The sequence below is a fragment of the Podarcis filfolensis genome (assembly GCF_964270895.1).
Source record: "Podarcis filfolensis genome assembly, chromosome: 16".
In the NCBI taxonomy this organism is placed as follows: Eukaryota; Metazoa; Chordata; class Lepidosauria; order Squamata; family Lacertidae; genus Podarcis; species Podarcis filfolensis.
This window is the reverse complement of record NC_139620.1, coordinates 2,009,235-2,034,407: the sequence shown is the minus strand read 5'-3', so window position 1 is coordinate 2,034,407 and position 25,173 is coordinate 2,009,235. Positions and strand designations below refer to the sequence as shown.

At 44.0% G+C, this 25,173-nt stretch overlaps 1 protein-coding gene and 1 long non-coding RNA gene across 3 annotated transcripts in view; both read left to right on the top strand.

Annotated features, from left to right (window-relative positions):
* LOC310751984 overlaps nucleotides 1-8,832 on the top strand; it is a 297,164-nt gene extending 288,332 nt beyond the window's left edge. For both annotated transcript variants that reach the window (XR_014542755.1, XR_014542756.1), the window contains exon 2: nucleotides 7,381-8,832. This is a non-coding gene — a long non-coding RNA (uncharacterized lncRNA). The remainder of the gene's footprint in view (nucleotides 1-7,380) is intronic.
* A 9,360-nt stretch (nucleotides 8,833-18,192) lies between these two features.
* Nucleotides 18,193-23,193, top strand: LOC310751799 (uncharacterized protein). The gene is made up of 3 exons (XM_083591469.1): nucleotides 18,193-18,299; nucleotides 21,027-21,134; nucleotides 22,054-23,193. Exons 2-3 carry the CDS (start codon nucleotides 21,091-21,093, stop codon nucleotides 23,042-23,044), a joined length of 1,035 nt encoding a protein of 344 aa, XP_083447595.1. The 5' UTR covers nucleotides 18,193-18,299; nucleotides 21,027-21,090; the 3' UTR covers nucleotides 23,045-23,193.
* Nucleotides 23,194-25,173: the final 1,980 nt, after the last annotated feature.

Sequence of the window (25,173 nt, the reverse complement as noted above, 5' to 3'; positions counted from 1 at the left end):
ATATAATATATTTAACCCAACCAATGGAATTATATTAATATATTTCTTAATGATTTAGGGTTTCATCCATCAAGTAATTCTCAGGGTAGATTTGAGATACAGTCGTACCTCAGTTCTCAAACAGAACCCAAGTGTGGCTTCTGATTGGCTGCAGGAGCGTCCTGCAGCCAATCGGAAGCCGCGGAAGCCACGCTGGACGTTCAGTTTCTGAAAATCGTTCAAAAACTGGAACACTCCCTTCTGGGTTTCAATTGTTTGGGAGCCAATTTGTTTGGGAGCCAAGGCGTTCAAGGCTCTCTCTATTTGTTAGGAAGGCTGAAGAGCCTCTTTCTGTTCTTCCCTTGGGAAATATTAATATAGAGACAGATTGGTCCAGTTTTCTAAGCTATTGCTTGTTTACTGCTTAGACTTGATTTTTAAGCCCCTTTGTGGGAATAAATGCTGAGTTTACTGGAACAGCGTCCAGGTCTTGACTTACAAGTTGATATTCCTTCTATGAAATACACGAGAGATTGTAAAGAAAAAGACTATGTCTATATTTGTCTGCTTATCTATACTGCTTATTGTGGTCCTTGGTGATATATTTTCCTGTGACTTTGCATTGTGCTATTATATCACCACCTCTGCATTGTCTGTTGCAGCACTTCAGGGTTTCAGACAGGTGGTCTCTTCTGGCCCTTCCTGGACATGAGAGGGGTTGACCCCGGGACCTTCTGCATGAAAGACAGATCCTCTACCACCGAATTGTGGCCCTTCCCCACTTAATGGCAGATGGGTTTTGTGGGTTGGGAAAGAGTTGATGGAGGATATTAGGGAGGGAAACCCCATTAAGGTGCAGAGAGAGAACTTTAAATTAAAAGAATATAGGAATTTGCCACCATGTGGTGGATAGCTCCTAGCTTAGAAGATCTTTAATCATTCTACAGTGGCACCTTGGTTCTCAAACTTAATCCGCTCTGGAGGTCCGTTCCAAAACCAAAGCTTTTCAAAACCAGGGTGCGAGTTCCCATAGAAAGTAATGCAAAATGGATCAATCCGTTCCAGACTTTTAAAAACAACCCCCAAAATAGCAATTTAACATGAATTTTACTATCTAATGAAACCATTGATCCATATAATGAAAGCAATAAACAATGTACTGCAGTCACACAGTCAATCGATAGTTGAGCTGGGTTCCACACAGTCACAAAAACAACAAAGAAGAGAGCCACAAAAACGCAAAATAAATAGCAAAAACAGACAGACCTCAGCATAACACTCAAATTGGAAGAGTAACATTCGAAATGGAGCACATTCGACTCCCGAAAGAAGTTCGCAAACTGGAACACTTACTTCTGGGTTTTCAGTGTTTGGGTTCCAAGTTGTTTGAGTACCATGGTGTTTGAGAACGAAGGTACCACTGTATAATCCTTGCAATCGTTTTCTGTATAAAATGGCACCAGTGCACTCAGCACGCTTGCCTGGGTCAGCAAAACAGGATATAGGACGAGTGGGCATTTTGCATTCCTGTTCAGGGTTTGACACCCATTCCCAGAACAATAGAACAATGGGTTTCAGCATTTGAGCTGTCCTGCCTGTGATGCACATGGGTTTGTTCACCTTCTTCCACTCTGCAAAGGCAGGGGGTGAACCCATGAACCCTACGGGGAAGCAAATATATTCAGACACTTCATAGATGAGATCTGCTGGTGCTGGGAGGAAAAGTGGAAATCCACACAGGAAGAGAGGAAAAGGAAGAAGTGTGCTGCAATGGTTGGAGCATTGTCCGAAGCTGAGAGGAGGACTGAGTTGGAATCATCATAAGAACATAAAACTGCGGCTAGGATTTTGCTAGTACAAAGACAGAAGAGCGCGAAAATGCCAACTAAAGAACAATGGCAAAGAAAACTGATGGAATACGCTGAAATAGCAAAATTAACGGAAAGGCTTCGAGATAAAGACAATGGAGATTTTAAGAAAGACTGGGAACCATTTATGTTATATATCTACAGAATCAATGTAAAGAAATGGACTCACTTGCAGGGTTTGATTTGCAATGAACAAAACAAATATAGAAACAGAAATATGATGTTAGAATGATAAGAGAATAATAATTATTTTAAAAATCTTAAAGGATAAGAAATAACCAATAAGCAGGGAGAGATAATTCATCAAAAAAACCAGAAAAGGAAGTTGAGGGAAGTCACTGGGCGGTTGGGGACCTGTTGTTGTTGTTGTTTAGTTATTTAGTTGTGTGCAACTCTTTGTGACCCCATGGACCAGAGCACGCCAGGCCCTCCTGTCTTCCACTGCCTCCCGCAGTTTGGTCAAACTCATGCTGGTCGCTTCGAGAACACTGTCCAACCATCTCGTCCTCTGTTGTCCCCTTCTCCTTGTGCCCTCCATCTTTCTCAACATCAGGGTCTTTTCCAGGGAGTCTTCTCTTCTCATGAGGTGGCCAAAGTCTTGGAGCCTCAGCTTCATGGTCTGTCCTTCCAGTGAGCACTCAGGGCTGATTTCCTTCAGAATGGAGAGGTTTGATCTTCTTGTAGTCCATGGGACTCTCAAGAGTCTCCTCCAGCACCAGAATTCAAAAGCATCAATTCTTCGGCGATCAGCCTTCTTTATGGTCCAGCTCTCACTTCCATACATCACTACTGGAAAAACCAGAGCTTGAACTATACGGACCTTATTCCATTCCACCTCCTATCCACTTTTCCATCCCTTGTCATGTGGGGTGGGGGAACACTGCCAACAGTCAAATCGATATTCTGTCACCATTGGCCGACAGGCAGGATAGCTCACTTGGTACAACATTAGATACTTAATCACAGGGTTATGGGTTTGAGCCCCATGTTGGGCAAGAGACTCCTGCCTTGCAAGGGGCTGGACTGGATGGTCTTGTGGCTGCTTCCAACTATACATTTCTATGATTGTATGGACACACTCAGCCTTCAATGGGAGCTATTCTACAGGGACGGGATTCTCCATCAAATCTGGGGGAAGCATCTCAAAGGAAAATCTGGAGGCAATTTCTCAGACAAATTCTTTCCCCATAAATTTGGGCTCCCTTCTCACTTGAGCAGCAGACCAGAAGATGAGGAGATGATTGGTGGGGGGTGGGGGGTGGAGAGAGAAAGGTCGGGAAGTAAGCATCTGCCTTATACTGAGTCAGAGCATTGGCCCATCAAGCTCAGTATTGTCACCACTGACCGGCAGTAGCTCTTCACGGTTTCAATGCAAAGTCACGAAAATATATATCAAGCACCAAGGACAAGTGCTCCACAATAAGGAGTATAGACAATCAGACAAATCTGTCCCTGTATTAATATTTCCCAAGGGAATAACAGAAAGAGGATAAGAAATAACCAATAAGCAGCGAGAGATAGTTCATCAAAAAAACCAGAAAAATAAGTTGAGGGAAGTCACGGGGGGGGGGGGGGGCGCATCTTGGAGATCTATATCTTATCTTTTCTTCTTTTGTTTCCCGTCTTGAAATAATGATTGTGATGATAATAAAAAAGTAAAACCCAACAAAACTACTTTTTTTTTAAAAAAAAGAAATCTTCATAAGTACATAAGAAGAGTGCTGTTGAGTCAGACCAATGGCCCATCTAGGCCAGCAACCGGTTCTCACAGTGGCCAGCCAGTTGCCTCAGTGGGAAACAAGACCGCTCGAGCCCTCTCCTGTGGTTTCCAGAAACTGGTAGTTTGCTGTGCTATAATCCTATACACGACTGTGGCCTGATGGGAAGTCTTGCTCTTAAGTTTCGCTCCTGCACATAATGCTGCACAAACCGTACTAAGACATTCACTCACCACCTTAGAATGTTCAGTTCACATTGAGTTCAGGAAAACATTGTACTTTGACCCATTCTTAATGCATAGTTGATCACATCTACGGAACGTGGTTACTATGCTCTTTTAAGTTTCCTATATCAATCATTAGTAATTGTTTTAAGTCTTACTATATTAATCATTGGTTATAATTTAATTAGGAGGTCTTCATGCCTGTCTAGTTCTGTGCACCCTTTCCCAGTCCTTAATCTATTGGTGATTAATGCAACCTTTGCTTTGTACTTGTGTTAACCAATCAGCAATAAGCACATATGTGGCAATGCTGTAATATTCAATAAAAGAGGCTTCTTGAGACTTGCTCAAGAGATGCCTCCCAGATGACACTCACTACCTGTCTGTCGTTATTTCAACCCAACAGTAGTTAGAATCATTACTGCCTCAAAGCATGTAGCTCAAGGGAACCACTTGAAGCATCCATTGCGTCGAGCTGTTTCAATTGCTTTTGTTTGATTTGCTCATTGCAAATAGCTAGAAGACCGCCCGTTTTAATAATAAGCCTGATTTGCAATGGGCTTTGCATAATTCCGATTGCAACTGTATGTTCTGACCGTCTCCTGTTTTCTCTCTCCCAGGTTGCCTGTCATTGAACCACCAGCCCCCCAAGATGTATTGCTACGAGCAACAGTGTAAACAGCCATGCCTGCCACCCCCTATTTGCCAACAGAATACTGGCATCAAAGGCACGAAAGGGTACAGACCTCAGAGCCAGCAGCCATACATCCCACCATGCTCTCCCCAGTGGCAAGATACCTGCACACCTGGGTACCTCCAGTCCCCTTATGCTCCACAGAGCCCCCAGAGCTATGCACCAGAATACATACAGCCATGCTCTCCCCAGTCATGCTATGAACCTCAAAGCACACAGTCTTGCTCTCCGCAGACCTATGGCGCACCATGCATCCCAGTCTGCTGCCCACAGGGCCAGAAGTGTGTGCCACCTCAATGCATCCAGTCGTGCTATCCGCCACAGCAGAAATCGCTCAGCTCTTCGCAGTACACCCAGCAGACCTGCTGCTCCCCGTGCAAATCGGCCGCTTTTAGCTGCCAGCAGTCATGCGTCGCCCAAACCACACAGCAGTGCGCCCCCAAAAGCAGTGGGCAGTGGGTTTCCCAGCAAAGCACAATCCAGTGTTCGCCGGCATGTGCAACGAAAGGAGACTGGCTGTGCGCGACCAAAGGAGGCCAACAGTGTGCGAGTCAACAATGCATCACCAAGGGAGGCCCAAGTAGCCAACAATATTCAAGTCAGTCTTCTTTCACAAAGGGAAGCTCTGGCTATGCAAGCAAGGGCCAACAACAGTGGTCAAGTGGTATGACGAAGGGAGGGCCGGTCTACTCCACAAAGACCAGCCAGAAGTATTCGAGAAAGGGAGGCCAATCCTTTGGGCCACAGCAATGCAAAACCCAGGTGAAAATATCAAGCAAGGGTCAGAAATATTGTTCTGCTGGTAAGTGGCCCTTTTAAGCAAAGGCAGGCTGGGAACATCTGCAGCCAAAGGTGGAACACATTACTACGCACATGGATAAGGGCTTCTTCTTCGCATGACAAATTATTTGCTTGTGGAACTCAACACCACAGGATGTGGCTTCAGGGTTGTTGTTGCTTTTAAATAGATGAGTATTTTGATAAATACTCATGAAATTACAGTTGGTTGAAAGCAGCATAAAGTTTATCATTATCATTAACTGTATCGTTCCAAAACTTTACAAAAATATCAATTTTCGCATAAGCCTGTTGGGCTGGTTTATATGTATTGTTTTCTAATAAGTTAGTTTAATCATAGTTACTGTTGTCCAGATTTGGATACAGCAGGAGATATAGGCTTCCCCAGTTTTTTAGCTGTCTTAATCTTAGCAGCAGATTAAACTCTGCTTCTGACTGGCTTTGGTGGTTTTGAAAAGGGATTTGACAAAGTCTTAGACAGCTTTAAGGGGGAATTAAGCAGATTAATGGTCACATCTTCATCTCGGTTAGCGGTGGTAGTCAAACTGAGCTTCTATGTTAAAAGGCCTGTTACTTTTTATTATCATATGCAGGAGATAACGGAGGGGTGACTTGATACTTTCACAACTGGCTTGTGATGTTCCCAGTGGCACCTCTCTCCTCTTATACATACTGTGGCAAGTGGACCTGTGTTAGGAGGGGGAAATATGAATTATTCCATTGGGCCATGACAGGTTAGCTCATCATCTAAACCAATAATGGGGGATTTGTGGTCCTCCAGATATCGTTGAACTACAATGTTCATGTAGGGAACAGATTGACAGTTTTGGTTTCACCGTCCAATGGATGTTTCACCATTGGGAATGTGGATTCCAGCATAATAATAATCTATTTATTTATACCCCACCTATCTGACACTCTGGAGAGCTGATGCCAGCCAGTGTAAGCAATACTGGTCTATATGGACCAATAGTCTGACTTGATATAACACGGCTTTCTGAAAGGAGGTTAGAAGATGGAAGGCTGTTCTAGGCCTCAGGAGTTGTTAAAAGTGGGGTACAGACAGGCAGAAATGGGTTATGGGGTAAAGAAGGAATGTGAAGAGTAAGAAATTGAGAGCTGGTAAAGTCTAGAAGTTTTGTATGATGAGATAAGACATGAATTCAGAGCTTAAAGAAGAATTCTCATCTCCTTTTTTGACGTTCATGTTCTGGAAAATATAAGAACGTAAAGACATCCCTCTTGTATGAGAATAAATACCCATTTAGTCCAGCATCATCTCTCCACACTGGCAAAGTAGATGCCCCACTGGGAAGCACCTGAGCACAAGAGTGCCCTCCTCACTTGTGATTCCCAGAAACTGAGACTGAGATTTACTGCCTCTGGAGATGGAGGTTCTACTGAGCCAGAAGTCTCTCCTCCTTGAGTTTGCCTATTTGTCTTTTAAAGCTCTCTGAGCACCACAAGGACTCAATGAGACTCTGCTACATCGAAAAGGCCAGAGGCCTGTCTACACACTCTCTTTTTAAAAATAGTTTTTGTTAAGTTTTACAATTTTATATTCATCACATTCATCATGATCACAAATAAAGGGGGGGGGGGAATCCCAATCTCTCTCCCCTCCCCACAGTGACTTCCTTCAACTTCCTTTTCTGGTTCTTTAAATGTTTGTTTCTCCTGCTTATTTTATTTTACCTTAATATTGTAGTCGTTAAATTAAGTAATGGTAAATTCTTATCATTTTTGTACCATATTTTTTCCTCCAGATTACATCTTACACTTTGTTATTCTCCAGTTCTTACATCTTAGCTTCTGTTTTTGTTTTTGTTAATTGTAAGTGTTTACTCAAAGTCCGCTTCTTTACAGTGTTTTTATAAATACAACATAAACGGTTCCCAGTCTTTTTAAAAGTCTCTACAGTGGGACCTCGGGTTGCGGGCGTAATCCGTGATGGAGGCACGTCTGCAACCCACAGCGTTCGTAACCTGCAGTGCCACATCTGCGCACGTGCGTGATGCGATTTGGTGCTTCTGCGCATGCGCGAGCAGAGAAACCCGGAAGTAACCCTTTCCGGTACTTCCGGATTTCCCGCGGTCCAGGTTTCCCGTGGTCCGCAACCTGAAAACACGTAACCTGAAGCGCTTGTAACCTGAGGTACCATTGTATTGTCCTTGTCTCTGTGTCTACACTCTCATCCTGTGGCCAAACAGTCGCTTTTGGGAAACCATAAGAATGAGACGAACGACACAGCTTGGGTTCCCATCTTCAGGCTCTTGAAGTCAACCAAAGCCAAGAGAGCAGCACATGAACACATATTCTTGGGTGGGGGGAGGAGAGAGGAACTCTCCTTGCTGTAACTTGCTGCTACATCAATGGGTTTACTTTGGCTAGGGTATCTGGGTGGGTGGTAGACAGCTGCCCATCAAACTGCAGAATGTTATTATGTAAATGCTGCTGGGCTGGGTTGGGTTGGGATGGAAGGTTGAAGGCAGCTAACCAGCTGATAAATAACTGAGAAAAGAGGAAACTGATACAATGCTAAATTTTATCAGCTACTTTAAAATGAGGCTGGATTTTAAATTGCATTTTAACCTGTATTTTAAATTGGTCCCCCCCTTTCCCCCCTATTATGTTTTTACTGTGATTTTATTGGTGTTAGACACCCTGATGATGACGATGGTGATGATGATGGTGATTTTATTCTGTCAAGAGGCACACGAGGGGCTCATTTTGATAACATTTGCATAAGGGAAAAGTGCATGTATTTGTGTCTGCATTCCTGTTTTGACTTTTACTTTTTCTGTTTGTGTCTCACCTTTCCATACTACTTTGTGCACTAACAATGTCCAAACCTGTGTTAAATTTAATTTTATTCAAAGCCCACTGTTGTTATTTTTAAGTCCCTTCAGAATGTAATGTTGGCAAAGAGTCTCAGCAGCAGTTTTGTGGTTGTTGATGTTGTTGTGGATACCACCGCCATCACTGTGATGCATCCCATCATTCCACATTCATGCGGGCAAGAACTTGGGTTGTAAAACACATTCCTTACACACAGATGGTTCCAGGTTTGATCCGTATGATCTTATTTTTGCTGTTGAACTTATTGTTTTCTTTCTGAACATATCATTATCATCACTTCACGGTAATGAACTCAGTTACTCAATTAAACAAGCTGCACAAACTGTGTAGCAATGAGAAAGCATAACATTTGGCAAATCACCCTTCTTGAAAACACCTCACATAAGCTAAAGGGGACCAGGGGTCAAAGTGTCATTTAGACAAATATATATATATATATATATAGCGCAGGTAAGGAGCGTATGCCTGTATTTAGCCTAGCCCAAGGTTATTTTTTAATCTTTTTTATTATAAAAAACTGTTGTTGTTGTTACAGATTACTGATAAAAAACAAGAACAACTAAAAGAAAAAATATCCTATTTGTTTTAATTCAGACTATGGGACCCTTTCCAATTACAGACCACACATCTTTTCCCTATTGGTGTGTTTTATCATTATTAAAATTCAATAAAAAAATCTGAAAAAAGAAAAAGTAGAACATCTTGGCTATTACTATCATTATTACTATTTTCTGTATGCATTTGGTTGGTTGTTCAATCACTGCTCTGCTTCCCTACTCATTTATTTACCTACGTGCAGATCAATGCTATTTATTTGACAGTTACAAGCAAAAGCATTCTGACCAGTCAAGGTCAAGCCCATGATATTCTTTCAAGGACTCTGAGGTTAGCTGAATTCTGGAGCACATTTTAAGTTGGAAAATTGACCCCTTCAGAGAACAGGCTCAAGGTAATTGCAAGCAAGATACATTTGGCCACCTCCATCATTCTGCTTGGACACTGAGGTCCAGCACCAAGGGCCTTCTGGCAGTTCCCTCCCTGCGAGAAGCCAAGTTACAGGGAACCAGGCAGAGGGCCTTCTCGGTGGTGGCACCCTCCCTGTGGAACTCCCTCCCACCAGATGTCAAAGAGAGAAATAACTACCAAACTTTTAGAAGACATCTAAAGGCAGCCGTGTTTAGGGAAGCTTTTAATGTTTAATAGGTTATTGTACTTTAGTGTTTTGTTGGAAGCCGCCTGGAGTGGCTGGGGAAACTCAGGCAGATGGGCAGTGTATAAATAATAAATTATTATTATTATTATTATTATTATTATTATTATTATTATTATTATTATCCAACCAAAACTCTCTCTCTCTCTTTTTATCCACATTTACCAACTTCTGCATTTCTTGACACAGGTTCAGGTTTTGCAGGTCTGTGTCTGAATGCTTTTGTTTTATTTATTTTTTGGGGGTGTTTTTTTTGCTCCATTGTTTTCCGCGCTGAACTGGAGCAAACGGCCACCTGCAGAAAACCTGAATTGTCATTCTGATTCAGTGTTAAATAGTAAGTTTTCCTGGGGAAAGTGGCAGAGCAAACAAACAGACAAGACCCAGGCACTGACTGTGAAAGTGTGAACCTGTGCCTAGAAAGTATGGGATAGAAGATAAGTGTGGATATTATATTATATTCTTATAAAATCCACTGGATCACACCCATTTTGTTTTGTTTTGTTATTAAGTTGATTGCATCTCTTTCCACTTATCTGTGTGTAAGAGCATTTGTAGTTGTGATTCGAGTCGTCTGTTTGGTAAGAGATGAATCAGAAGTTCATTGCTGTCTTTCTTAAATGATGACTTTTAAATGATGGTTATCATTGCTGCTTTATTGTGGCAGGAACACTCTTTTATATTTTCATCTGATCTACTTTTTTAACACTGGTTATGTACTTGAATAAAAAGAGGGCTGTATATCTGCTATTCAATGTCTCTCACACACAACACCTGCCTCCTAGGAGATATTTTGCCAGATATTATTTTATATAATAATACCTGGACTGATTTTTCTGGAACATCACAGTATCACATTACTTCCCTTCTGGCAATTCCTGTTTCCTGTTCAATCTTTATTTACAGCAAACACCCATCTGAAAGGAGGACAAAATACATAAATGCCTTGCTTGCTGCTTAGGCACATCGGGTCTACGAGAAAGAAATTAGCTGGAAGGCGAAGGTTGATAATTTTGGCAAAATTGCTCTTTACTGGAATGCCAACTGGCTTAAGATGCCTGCTAATCTGGCCCAACTTTATTTTCTAATGGGAAACAGCCTTGGGGGAATATCTCTCCGAAACAGGAGTTTTTACAGGAGGGGTTGGGTAGGTCATGACGAGACGAATATTATCTTTTGCGCATCGAGGTACCCAAGACACCCCCAAAGAAAAACACAATTGACACTTAATTTTTGTTTAAGGTTTTTGGCATAATTTTGGCCACAATTTTATTCAAAATACAGCAATGTGAGTGGTTGCTTAGGCATTGGTAGCGCTAACTGACCCCGCATGGGGACAGCTTTGACATTCGCACCCCGTGCGAAGTCAGAAAGGGTAAGTCACCTGGGGAGAGGGACGGGACTGGGAACCATGCCTCAGCTCTCCCCAGAATGCTCCCAGGGCTTGCGTGGCCCTAGCCCCTTGCCAGGGGGTTTCGGACAAAAGCATGGGGAGCCCCTGGGTTCCTTTAACGGAAAACCCTTGCAGCAGCAGCAGCATTTTGGAGGGGCAGGCACAGCCAAATCCATACTCCTCCACTAACCAATTCCCAGACCAATGCCTAACCGCAACCTTACAAGTTGTGACGATTTGCTACGCAGTAGGCAAAACCCAAATGGCACACAATAATCAGCCAAATGGACAAAATTCCTACCAGGCCCCTGCCCCAAAGCAGATGCCCCCATGACAGGCATAGCAAGGTCAAGCAAACAGCCTAACAATAGGGAAGGGAGGACGGGTGATCCGAAGCACGCAGCGAAAAGAGAAAGTTCGTCGCTGCGTGCATTGTATTTAACAAATAGGGCTGTCAATCAACAAATGGCAACATCTAGATTTCCCCAGTAACAGCCCGCCCCTGCTTAAAGGATGGCCAAACCATTTGCCTAGCAACAGTGAGGTGTCTCGTCAGCCACGCCCGCAACCTGTGCTCTCCATGAGGGAGAACGCGCTTTGCTGGAGACAACAGGAAGCTGTTATGGCAATGCCAGGATCATGAATCCAATGAACCAGAACATGGAACAGGGGCTGGAAATAAGATAGGTGTGTTAGTAAATCACTCCACCGAGGCTACATTTTGTGATTAGTGGAAATCACACAGTCTGTCTGAGAGGAAGCGTGAGAACAGGATATAGTCCTTTCTGTATGTATTATGTGATGTACTTTCACTTTTGCCTGTTCTCTCTCGGAGCTGAACAAGAGAGAGCACCATGATTCTGTGTCTGTACAGTGTCAATAAATAGTAGTTAAAACTACAGTGCCTCCTTCTTTTGCTTTGTCAAGAGAGAAGGTTAAAAGGTAAGGGGGTAAAGGGACCAGGTAATTAGGTCCAGTCGTGGCCGACTCTGGGGTTGCGGCGCTCATCTCGCTTCATTGGCCGAGGGAGCTGACGTACAGCTTCCGGGTCATGTGGCCAGCAGGACTAAGCCGCTTCCGGCGAACCAGAGCAGCTCACGGAAACGCTGTTTACCTTCCCGCCAGAGCGGTACCTACTTATCTACTTGCACTTTGACGTGCTTCCGAACTGCTAGGTTGGCAGGAGCAGGGACCGAGCAATGGGAGCTCACCCCGTCACGGGGATTCGAACCACCAACGTTCTGATCGGCAAGTCCTAGGCTCTGTGGTTTAACCCTGGAGAAGGAGGGGGTGCCTTTTCCAGAGCTTTGCTCACCGGAGGACACTTGGAGATCTGGGGAGCTGCAGATAGCCTGGAGCACTCTCCCAACAAGGTGCTCACAATCATGAATGAAGGAGCTCATATGGCATAAACCATGGGTAGGCAACTGAAGGCTCGGGGGCCCGATCCGGCCCAATCGCCTTCTAAATCTTGCCCATGGACAGTCCGGGAATCAGTGTGTTTTTACATGAGTAGAATGTGTCCTTTTATTTAAAATGCATCTCTCAGACTGGTGACTGGGAGCGGCAGCCAAGGCCCCATAACACTGGTCCTGAAAGACCAACATTGGCTCCCAGGACATTTCTGAGCACAATTCAAAGTGTTGGTGCTGACCTTTAATGCCCTAAATGGCTTCGGCCCAGTATACCTGAAGGAGCATCTACACCCCCATCATTCTGCCCAGACACTGAGGTCCAGCTCCGAGGGCCTTCTGGTGGTTCCCTCACTGCGAGAAGCGGTCCGGGAATCAGCATGTTTTTACATGAGTAAAGGGACCCCTGACCATTAGGTCCAGTCATGGCCGACTCTGGGGTTGCGAGGCTCATCTCGCTTTATTGGCTGAGGGAGCCGGTGTACAGCTTCCGGGTCATGTGGACACATGACTAAGTCGCTTCTGGCGAACCAGAGCAGCGCACGGAAACATCATTTACCTTCCCGCCGGAGCGGTACCTATTTATCTACTTGCACTTTGACGTGCTTTCAAACTGCTAGGTTGGCAGGAGCAGGGACCGAGCAACGGGAGCTCACCCCATCGTGGGGATTTGATCGGCAGGCCCAAGAGGCTCTGTGGTTTAACCCACAGTGCCACCTGCATCCCTTGCAACATTTGCCATACAGTTGACCAATTTGTCACATCTACGGGACACTTCTCCCGGTGCCTGACAGTGTCGGCTACCACAACCTCCTACAAAGGCAGCATTGACGTGTAAGGCATAGCAGAATGAACGGGAGAGGCAGGGAGAGTGGATCTGGGGCAAACAGCTTGGTGACGCTGGCCTTAACGAAAGCTCCAGTACGCCCTTGTGTTTACTCTCTTCTTGAACGCAGCAAAGGGCTATTTTCATTCCTCCTCCACCTCCTCAAACGAAAGGGCTTGGCCTCCCATTTGGGGCTAGATTTTAATCAAGGGCAAATCAATAGTGCTTGTTTTGTTCTGCTTTTTCATTAAAAAGGGAGGAGGAGGAGGAGGCAAAGGCATCAAGGGCATCAACCACCCTCCCATTGTCTCCCGGGGCTGGCAGGTACGCAGGTGTAATTTAGTAGTTGTGTGGCTTGAAATTAAATTAGCTCTATTGGAAGGAGGCTACTGGGAACCACTGTTCCTTGAAGAACAATGGAGGTGTCATGGCTCCACTGTTGGAAAAAATAAAATACAGATTAGTGGCAGGCACCCTGTTACTCCCTGCTGCACAGGGTATAAAGAATACCATGGAATCCTAGAGTTTGAGGGGACTTTGAAAGCCATCAAATCCAATGCTCTTCAACATCCAACGCTCACCTTGCATGCAGAAGGTCCAATATTCAGTCTCCAGCATCTTCCAGGTAGGGCTGAGGAAAACCCCTGCCCACCAACCTGGAGAGCTGCTGCCAGTCAGCGTTAGCACAACTGACCTAGATGAACCAATGATCTGACTTAGAATAAGGCAACTTCCCACGCCCCTGTGTCTTAAGGGAAGAGGCACAGTTCACAGGTAGAGCATCTTGCTTTACATGCAGAAAACTTTCCTTATAGGAGCTGCCCTCTGTGTTCCCTCACTCACTGTCTTTGCTGCCCTCCTCTGGAGAACGTTCAAGAGAAATTGTGGCTAGATTTTGTCAATGAGTTGCCTTGGATTGTGTGTAAACCATGTGTAAAGTGTCTTAGAAAGGGCTGCTTTTTGTTTCATATCTTTGTTTCATTTAATTCAAACCCTGCCTTTCTGATAGTAAAGGTAAAGGGACCCCTGACCATTAGGTCCAGTCATGACCAACTCTGGGGTTGCGGCGCTCATCTCATTTTATTGGCCAATGGAGCCGGCGTACAGCTTCCGGGTCATGTGGCCAGCAGGACTAAGCTGCTTCTGGCAAACCACTTACCTTCCCGCTGGAGTGGTACCTATTTATCTGCTTTCACTTTGACATGCTTTCGAGCTGCTAGGTTGGCAAGAGCAGGGACAGAGCAAAGGGAGCTCACCCCGTCGCAGGGATTCGAACCGCCGACCTTCTGATCGGCAAGCCCTAGGCTCTCTGGTTTAACCCACAGCGCCACCCGCGTCCCTTACGCCTTTCTGATAAGTGAGTCTAATTGAAGAGGGTCTTAAATCACAGCCTGAATTAAATTAAAGGTGCATCCTGGATTGACATGAATATGCATCCCAAGGATGAACATCTGGATACAATTTCTGCCTTTGTTCCCGAGTAAAAATGTTCAGATTCACTGATTCTGATTGTTCTCATGTTTATACTAATGAGTGAGAGGGGGTTAGTCATCACACTTAATAACACGTCCTGGTTACCCCATGGAGCCTAGGCGAGGTTCTCTGGGATGAAAGGAACTCCTGAGGCTTTCCAAATGTTAATTAAAACCACTTAAATACAAAGCATAATATTATCATGGATGTTAATATCTCTGCATCTTCAGTTGGACCCACACACCAAGTAAGAACATTACTTAGGGAGGTGTCGGCAGGCAAGCGTTCATCTCAGCCTTGCTCTGGAATTAGCTGGGGCAAGATTTGCGCCACTATTAGTAAGTTATTTCCCCCACAGCTGTTTTTGAAAAGCAGAACGAAAACAAAAGGTTTTTCCTCTTGCTGTATCTCCTGTTCCTGGTTGGTGCCAAGTAACTCTGGATACTCGCTCTGTCCCTTCTCTCCAGGCCTGTCTCCAAGGAGTTGGGGTGCCAGACCTCCAGGACTGACCCGCAGCCTTCAAGCGGTCAGTGTAGGACTTGAATCTTCAGCAGCTGAGAGCACCTTTGAAAAGATATATTTTAAGAAGACTATGCATGCATCTTGCAAGCTTCAGCCCAGCAGAGCCAGCTGGAAATTACTGCACTGATTGTCTGGGAAATCTGCCCTCTTCCACTCCCCCAATTAATCTGACATCAAGGTGGGCCATCTAGGTGGGCCCAGAAATTGCAGGGTCTGGCATGCTTCTGACCTGGCAAGCCTACCAAGAGGTGATGGGGAAATATGCTTCCTGGACCCCAGGGGGGGAAAAACTCTCTCAGTTCTGCCATGAATTATGTTTCCAAAATTCTGCCCATATAATGCACAGTCTGTCTAATTTGTATTTGCTGAAAGAATACATGAACTGAATCACAGCTGTCCTTTGAGTTTCAAACTTCTGCAAATCCAATCAAGATATGTGGGAAGCGATGCAAATATTTCATAGCATCATGGAACTGTAGAGTTGGACGGGGTCTCGAGGTTAATCTAGTCCAGTGCATGAACTGCAGCTGAAGAATCACTGACAGATAACCATCCAACCTCTGTTTAAAACCTCCATTGCAGGAGAGTCTACCATCTTCTGAGGTAGTCCATTCCACTGTCAAACAGCTGCTACCATCACTAAATTCCACCCTCAGCGGCACCCTTTGTAAATTCTGATTCTTAAAAAGTGTTTGCTAAACTGTTGGGAGTTATTTGTTCAAATTGCGCTTGAATGAATGAACAAATCTTTATTTGTGTCAGCCATCAGCCATAGCAACAAAACAGCAGTGCAATATACTAAAGAACAGAAATAAAAAGTTGATTATATAAAATATACTTTCGGGTCCTGAATCAGCAGTCAAATAGTGGACCTTATTCTGATTTCCCCAGCTAAAAACCTTGCAACCTTTGCTGTCACCTGCTCCTCCTGATCTGCCAGGAGAAAGGACACTGTGGCAGTGGCTGGGCGACCTGGGATGGACAACAAGAGAGGGCTGTTAATCTCATTCCCCAAGTCTTTATAAAGAGGGCAAGCCAGAAGGGCATGTGCCACCGATTCGGTGCTGCCATCTCCACAGGGACATTAGTGTTTATTGTGTGGAATCTGTAGGAATCGTCCCTCAAAAACAAACAAACAGAAAGATGGTTGTCCATTTGTTTGTTTGTTTGTTTGTCTGTTTAGTATTACCAATTGGTAACCATAAACCATCAACCATAAGAAGGACTAGATTGGATAGAATCAAAGCCCCTGAAGTTACTCATCTGTACTTTGGGAGAGTTAATCCCCTCTGTAGGGGCCACCAAGTTTGCCAACTTCATATCTCTATGTGCAAAAGCAAAAACTTTATGTCCATCTTAATTTTAAAACACCATATACTTCAGATGTGTCTAGTATGAAAAGCCATGGAACTCCCCCTCTGAAATTTGGCAAGGCGAATCTCCTCTTGAGGGGCTATAGTGTCCCCCAATTTTATGTCCCTATGTAACCCTCTCCCCAACAAAAACCTACAATGTGTTTTCATTTCACAATGCAGACCAATAGGATTTATAGAGATTTGTAAGATCCTGATTCAGATCCAAATCAGGTCAGGCAGGGTCTGGATCATTCTTGACCAGATTGGTCCTCATCTAGATTTACATATTTGAGCCACAAACCAGACCAAGGGATTTATGCACAGACATACCCTAAATCCATTTTAAGCGGGGACTATTCCCACAGCTATTGGTAAAAGTAATTCCATACACTAATGATGTATTGGAGTATTTGGAGTGCAGAAGGCAGAGCAGACGTGTTCTCTTTTGTGCCAGAGGGCAGGAAATTATAGCGAAGCAGATTATGGCACCAACATTAGGATAACCTTCCAAGTGAGAAGACCGAGTGATAGAGGAGAAATCCAATTCAGTGAGCCTTTAAAGGTGAACCTACCTAATTTGGACTTTTCGAAACAACCTACGAACTGAAAAACAGGCATCCTTCAAAAATTCACACGTCTCTGAATTTTGCAAAGCTGCTCTCCAGCCAAGCAACTTGTACAAAAATGTGTTTGTTGGGGTGAAATTTGCACAAGAATGCATATATTCGTGAAAACAGCATAAGCAAATTTGTGTTTGGGAAGATTGCATTGCGAACAAATCGGCTCCCGAATGCAGCAAACCCGGAAGTAAGTGTTCCAGTTTGCTAACATTTTTTGGAAGCCGAACATCCGAAGTGCAGGAAGCTCCTGCAGCCAATCGGAAGCCGTGCCTTGGTTTTTGAATGGTTCCGGGAGTCGAACAGACTCCTGGAATGGATTAAGTTTGACAACCAAGATACCACTATATTTTTACATAGATGCTGCTGACCACCTGAATGAAGCTCATAGACTACCAGTTGTCCACTTTCTTGGGACATCTGCATTGGGAGAATTTTGCACTGAGATGCTGGTGAATTTTCACAAGATCTTAAAAAAGCAAAAAACAAAACAAACTCTTGTGAAAATTTGGATATCTTAATTGGAAAAGAAGAAATGGAGGGCAGTTGAAACATCTCTAATATTTAGCCACTAACTTGGTGAGCTCCTGATCATTCCCCAGTAATAGAAAATGTATGACCTCTAACTCTGGTTTCCATTTGGGGATACAGAGTTGATCTAGAAATTGCTGATGGAGATCAGCACATAGTTTACAATTAAGAACCATATGTGTGAGGGTTTCCACCGGGTAGTCTTCACATGGGCAAGTTCTTTCTCCTTCCACCCTGCCTGAGAACCTTCCCCAAAGGAGGTTTGATGGATGTGAATTAAACTTGGCCAGCAAAAATGCCCTTCTTTCTTGAGGGTTAAGCAGGAATTGAAGCTAATATGAGCTTCCAGATGGTGGAAAAGACTGACTCAGTCTGGTGGGATCTCCCTTCCTGAAGACGTTTAAGCAGAAAGTTGCATTCTGCTCTATAGCCCCTCCAATGTTTGTAGGGCTGACTAGATGAAATCATCTGAAGTACCTTCCAGCTCGATAATCCCATGAATTCAGATCAGCAAGTACAAGTAGCTGTTGCTGATCAGTGGCATGTATTTTGCATGAGGCACAGCCCTGCTTGCAAGCTGTAGAACTTCCAGTGGACGTCTTTGCAATTTAATTTAATGTTTTAGGAGGAGGAAGAAACAGCCATCATTTGGAAGCTTAGCATATTACCCTGGATCACGATTTGCAGGTTGCCAGTGACGTCGCCCCAGCAGAAGTGCCTCACGTCCCTCAGGGGGATTTTTAAAACCACATAAAAAGCTCTCCTTATCCCAAGCCTTTGCTGACACTTCTGTCCAGACTCGTTTGCGTCTGGAAGTCAGGTAAGTTAGGAACTGTTTCCCCCCTCTCTGTGCACTCTCTGCTACTGAATTTCTGGATATTGCTTTGAGACAAACTTTAAATGGGACCAGGACGCCTGGAGGTCTAATAGTCTGCCTCATCGTGAGACTCTCATCCTGGTATATTTGTCCAAACTGGAGCATTCGATGGAACTGTGCTATTTGTGTGAAAAGTCACATGTTGTGAATTTGGTTGCATCCTTGGCTCTGGGAGAAAAGATCTGAACGATGCCAAAGAAGCGTGTGAGGTGGTGTGTGCATTGTGGAAACTAGCAGAGTTTTCAAGGTGGAATACAAAAGAGGGTCTTTGCCTGCTTTTCCTCCCAGGATGCTGAGAATGAAATCGGAAGCAATTTTGGATGTCTCTTAGGCAATGTATCAGTGAGACAGAAGGTCTGGAGCCCAAACCCTTGGTATAAGCCTCTCAAAATCTCGCAAGGGTGTGTGCCTACCTCTTGCACAATTTTATGTTGTTTGTCAACTGCGCCTAAGGTGGCATCCAAAATACTATTCGACATCCTTCCTTGGAGAAAAACATCTGAGGGATTTCTAAGAAGCCTAAAAGAGATTTGACAAGACTAGTAGTGATGGTTTTCCCCCAAGGATTTTGTCCCTGGTGTAAATCTTCGAGGATGGGTCTCAAATACCCTTCTCTAACCTCATTTTCTAGTATGTGGGGGAGGGACAGAAGGGTAGTAATTGGATTGTATCCAACTAAGTCCTACTCAGGGTAGACCTATTGAAATCAATTTACTTCAGTTAGTCATGATCATTGAATTCTGCACCAGCTGAAGTTTCTGAGCCATCTTCAGATTACATTTGCCGTAATCTAACCCAGAGGTTACCAGAGCACAGATGACAGATTATGCTATTATTAGCTGGTGGGATGATTTTCTTCCTCTTGATTTTTATTGTTTGGTATTATTATTATTATTATTATTATTATTATTATTATTATTATTTACTATTATTACTATTATTATTATTAGTTCATCATTTTATTATTGTATTGTTGTTGTAACATGCCTTTTTTGGTAATTTAAGCATTATCTGTATCATGCCCTGATATCCCCCCACTTTTTTTTTTTGAGAAAGATCCATTTATAGCTTGTAAACAAACAAATAAAGATAATTTGGAACACATTTCCTATCAGAATCAGAAGGGTCAAGTGCTTTAGTAGAAGAAAAGATAGATTTGTAACGCAGCCTGAAAGCCCCACTGCTGTTACTGACTTTGGTTGGACACCGAAGCAGTGAGAGATTTGTCCACAAGGTACCAATGTGTTAAGCTAGGGGTCAGCAAACTTTTTCAGCAGGGGGCCGGTCCATTGTCCCTCAGACCTTGTGGGGGGCTGGACTATATTTTTTTGGGGGGGGAATGAATGAATTCCTATGCCCCACAAATAACCCAGAGATGCATTTTAACGAAAAGGACACATTCTACTCATGTAAAAACACGCTGATTCTTCGATTTCAATTTAAGTAAAGATACTGACTTAAAAATCGTTTGGGATGCCAGCAAAGCTGTTCTTAGAGGATTTTTTTATACAGCAAAACTCAATTCAAAGAAAACAGAAAGAAAAGAAGAAGTGGTAGAAGAGATTAGGAAGAATGAAATATAATTATATAAGAAACCAGATAACGTGGAAATAAAAAGAAATATTAAAATGCTACAATCACAATATTCTATGATAATAAATGAAGAAATGGAGTGGAAATTAAGATTAATGAGACAGAGAAATTTTGAGTTCCAGCTAAAGAAAAGAGAGTGATTTCGATTTAGAAGGCGATTGGGCCGGATTCGGGCCCCGGGACTTAGTTTGCCTACTATACACAGAGGAAGCTACGTAAGCTGGCGTCAGTAGCACCATTAACTGATCGCTGGCTTAGAGGTCTCCTCCCCAATTCTCATCCATCTCTAAGATAAGGGAGGAGTTGACAAGCAGTCGGTGTAAGAAAACTCCCCTGTCCCAATTAGCTATGCGTCCCAAGCCCACAGGCAAAGAGAGCATCGAAGGAAGCCGATTAGCATAGATCAAAACAAGAAACATCTATGAGATCATTCTTGCAGAAACTAGTCCCAGAGTTATCTTGACTACCTAGATGGCGCTTGCAGGCCTTCTGGAACATTTTCACTTTTGGGTTTCATTTCTCTTTCACCCAGCATTTTTACAGAATTAATTTGATTCATTCTCCATTTTAGGAAGTTATCATTTCATGCGTTAATGACTTTATTGCATACGTCCATAACAGATATTTTTATGAAATAACAATATAGTTCACCTGGCGCTTTCATTAGACACCATTAGGCACCAGGCAAAAATGTTCCTTTTTAACCAGGCCTTTGGCTGAGCCGATTTACATCCATTTATTTTGCACGGGGGGGGGGGGTATTGGGTTATTGTTCTAATCTTGATTGTGTATTTTGTGGTTTTATATCTTGATTTTATTCTGTGAACCACCCTGAGACCCCTGGGTATAGGGCGGTATATAAATAATAATAATAATAATAATAATAATAATAATAATAATAATAATAATGATTTGTGTGATGTGTGTAGATAGATATACTCTAATAAATAAATGAAGCAGTCAATAAATGTGAGATTTAGTTATGAAAGTTGGAAAGCAGAGAAGAACTTGGATAACACTGAAAAACGATGTGAAATTATGAAATTCTGCTACCCACTCACCCCTTTATAATTTCAGGTTGCTACGTAACTTCTTCCCAGTAACTCCCAGTGACTTTGTCTCTGCTCCTGATTTGGTGCACATGGAGGATGCTGCTCCAGGTCTTCCATTGAACTTCTCTCATCGGTAAGCAGGTGTGGCTTTGGGAGACAAATTGATGAGCTCAAGGGAAAGCCAAGCTCTCCAAATCCTGCTCAGCTTTCTCTTCTCTTCTCTTCTCTTCTCTTCTCTTCTCTTCTCTTCTCTTCTCTTCTCTTCTCTTCTCTTCTCTTCTCTTCTCTTCTCTTCTCTTCCCTTCCCTTCCCTTCCCTTCCCTTCCCTTCCCTTCCCTTCCCTTCCTTTTCTCTTCTCTTCTCTTCTCTTCTTTTTTGCCGTTCAAGATTCGTGATGATTTAAATTTTTAACGCCACATACAGTATCTAACATTTCACTCAGGATTCGGGAGAGAAAATCCTTTTTCTCAACTTAGGTAAAGGTAAAGCATGTGGCATGACAACAGCCTTGCGTTTTTATGTATATAGGAAGAAATTGCAGGTTGTTGAGTAAACAGGACAGTGCCGACTTTTGGGTGAACGTGAGCAAATGTGACACTGATTGGCACTGATACACCCATCTCTGCATGTAACACTTCATTGCGGGGTACTGATTGTCAAAACCAATAAATGATGGGGACAGATACGTAGATGGCAACTTGAACGGCTTTAAAAGAGGATTAGACAAATCATGTTCTTCCTTCTTTGTCAGAGCCAATATGTCTCTGAATTGTGGGGAGCACAACTGAGAAGTGATGGGGATGTTTTGTTGTGAAAAACTATGTTGCATGGGACCACCGGTCCTGAGTTGCTGGGAAAATAACAATCAAGAACGATGAAAGGAAGTGGGAGAGACTTGCTGTTGCACTCTCTTCTGGTGGGTTTTCCATTGGGGAATCTGGTTGATCACTGTTATGATAGGATGTTGATCTAGGTGGGCCTTTGTCCTGATTCAGCTCCAGGACTCTTCTGATGTTCTTAGAGGAGATGACCTTCTCAATTCCTTCTTGCAGGTATCGCCGGGCCAGCCAAAAGGTGCCGTATTATGGATACACGTCTGGTCGCCCGTTGCCACCCTTTGTCTCGAAAAGGCTACCCAGGTCTGGCTCACAATACTACCCGTTCTATGGGTCAAGGTACCCTGCATACAAAACCCTTCCACCACGTGGGAAAGTTCCATGTGCTCAGCTCTACTCTCCGCCCGGTGTGACCGGTTATCAACCACGAGGTGCGACGGTCTACCCAGACCCACACACAGCCAGGTACTCCAAGCTAAACAAGAACCCGACGCTGCCACACACAGCTATCTATCAGAAACCTTTGCCAACCCAATGTCCATACAGTGGCATGACCAAAGGCCGACATGGCCCCATTAACAAGGGCTCACTGCCATGTGTCACTGGCGCCCCTCTACCCCGTGTGACCAAAGGTCCTGTAATGTATCCCACCAATGTCTCTCAGCCGTGCTTAAACAAGGCCCCGCTACCGCGTATGACCAAAGGCCCTGTGCTGTACTCAAGCAAGGACCTATTGCCACATATTCATGACCCACCACCCCGCGTGGCGAAGGGACCGCTACCACGGATGACAAAAGGCCCTGTATTCTATGCAACCGAAGACCCGCAACCAGGCCTAGGCAATGCCTCACAAGCAAATGGGACAAAGGGCACCCAGCCACACCCGGCAAAGGGCACTCTTCCACGTGCCACCAAGGGGCCTCGTCTCGTTGTGACCAAAGTCCCGCGGTTCAGCGCACTGAGGGCCTCGCGATACTTCCTGAAGAGGGCTTCACGGCCCAACCTGACAAGGGGCTCTCAGCCAAGCTTGGTCAAGGGCTCGCGGCCGTCCCTGGCAAAGGGCTCCAGGGTCTCTTTGACTAAAGGCTCCCAGCCCAGTCTGGCCCGTAATGCCACAAACGTGACGGCCTCAAAGAAGCTTCCCAAAAACGTCAAGATTGCAAGCACTGGGAAGAAGTACTGTTCGGCCACCAAGTGGCCTTTCTGAAGACGACAGGGATGTGGGAGAAACTCGTTTGACTTTCACACACCGAGGAGCCGGGCACAAATCAGTGGCGGTGGACGGACGGCTTGCTTGCCTTCCCATCCAATCCATGGGGATCTAAGCCAGTGACTCAACGTGACTCCTTATTCTGCAGACAGTGACAGTGGCATATGTGTTTTGAGCCATTTTTATTTGATTTTAGGATCCACCCTATTCTGGTGACTAATTTGCTTTGAGCTGCTTTTGAAGTTGGAGTTGCCTCCAAGGTTAGACTTACTCAGAGCAGACCCATAAGGAGTTTCAATAAGCCACTTCTAAGTAGTTTCAATGCTAATAATAATAATAATAATATATTTGTACCCCGCCCATCAGATTGGGTTCACCCCAGCCACGCTGGGCAGCTTCTGACTTAGATTGTTGCGACCTGCCCTTGGCCCTTATGGTGATCTGCAGATATTTTATTAAATTAATAATGTTAATAGTTTTTCGAGACTGGGCTGGGTCAGCTGACGCAATCAATTTTAATGCTACTCATGTAATTTATTATCCTCCCATCATCAGTCCTGCTCAGAGCAGACATGTTGAAATCCACGGACTGACTGAAAAGAGAACTAATAGCTTTGGGTTGTATCCAACCACACAGAAGAGACCTATTGAAAATAATGATCCTAACTTAGTCGCTTTCATTAATTTCTGCGGATCTACACTGGGTAGGGCTAATATTGGACACCACCCGTCGAAATTAATGGACCCAAGTTAGTCATGCCCATCACTGGGCCTACTCTGAGTTGGTTTAAGTACCCTGTTTTTCCTATGTATTTTACTGTATTCACCCTTTCCTTTGAACTAAAGGATTCTAGTCCCACTCAGAGTAGACCTTTTGAAATGAATAACAGAGGTCCATTCATTTCAATGGGTCTACTCTGAGAAAGAGTTAGTTGACTACAACCCTACATTCCCCATTTTACCTCTTTCTGTTCTCAGTGTGAGTGTTAAACTTCTGTTTGGAATTAAAAGATTGTTGTATACTTGGTTGTATCACCAGGCTTCTACCGTCCTTAAAAAAATAGTGTTGTTCTGCAAAATACAATCATTCTGTTAATTGTCTCCCTAATTGTGTAGCTCCTTCCCCTTCTGTTTCGTTTATGTAAATTCTCTGTTCCCCTCTCAATAGACTGGGTGTATATGTGTGTGTCATTTTTATACCTTCACCAGCAGAACTGGGTTCTACGCAGTGCTTTTTTCCTAGGAAAATAGAGGCCAGTACTCACCACGAAGTTGTTACAGTAAGAGCCACACTTTTTAACAACATCAAGAACAACGGTATCGTTTTCATGAAGGAAAACTGGAAGTCAAAGGGAAGAAATCGGAGACCTGTAGTGTACACCCTCTCTGCTATTTTCTTCCAAGTTGTTCCAGATCTCTCAGTTGTTCTTCCTCCCAGTTTACCCTCCTGAATGAGTACAGGTGACACTCCACTTAAGTGGGAGTTACATTCTGGGCTCCCGTGAGCATAAGTGAAATCTTGTGAAGTGGCGAGCACTGAAGTGGAGAGCCAGCGTGGTGTAGTGGTTAAGAGCAGTAGACTCGTAATCTGGTGAACCAGGTTCGCTTCCTCGCTCCTCCGCATGCAGCTGCTGGGTGACTTTGGGCTAGTCACACTTCTTGGAAGTCTCTCAGCCTCACTCACCTCACAGAGTGTTTGTTGTGGGGAAGGAAGGGAAAGGAGATGGTTAGCCACTTTGAGACTCCTTCGGGTAGTGACAAAGCGGGATATCAAATCCAAACTACTACTACTACTTCTACTCTTCTTCTTCTTCTTCTTCTTCTTCTTCTTCTTCTTCTTCTTCTTCTTCTTCTTCTTCTTCTTCTCTCTAAACCAGGCATAGGCAAACTCAGCCCTCCAGCTGTTTTGGGACTACAACTCCCATCATCCCTAGCTAACAGGACCAGTGGTCAGGGATGATGTAAGTTGTAGTCCCAAAACATCTGGAGGGCCGAGTTTGCCTATACCTGCTCTAAATACCCTTTAAATGTCTTCTCTACTGCACTCTTTTCAATCTATGCAAAAAGCCCCCCACTGTATCCAAAAATATCCCCAACTAGAATTAAGGCTCTGGGTCTGGTAGGAG

Bases quoted from the DNA above. Each gene is read 5' to 3' on its own strand.
- LOC310751799 (XM_083591469.1), top strand. From the start codon at position 21,091: ATGGAGGATGCTGCTCCAGGTCTTCCATTGAACTTCTCTCATCG. The intron at 21,135-22,053 runs GTAAGCAGGTGT...TCCTTCTTGCAG, and splicing joins CCATTGAACTTCTCTCATCG to GTATCGCCGGGCCAGCCAAA.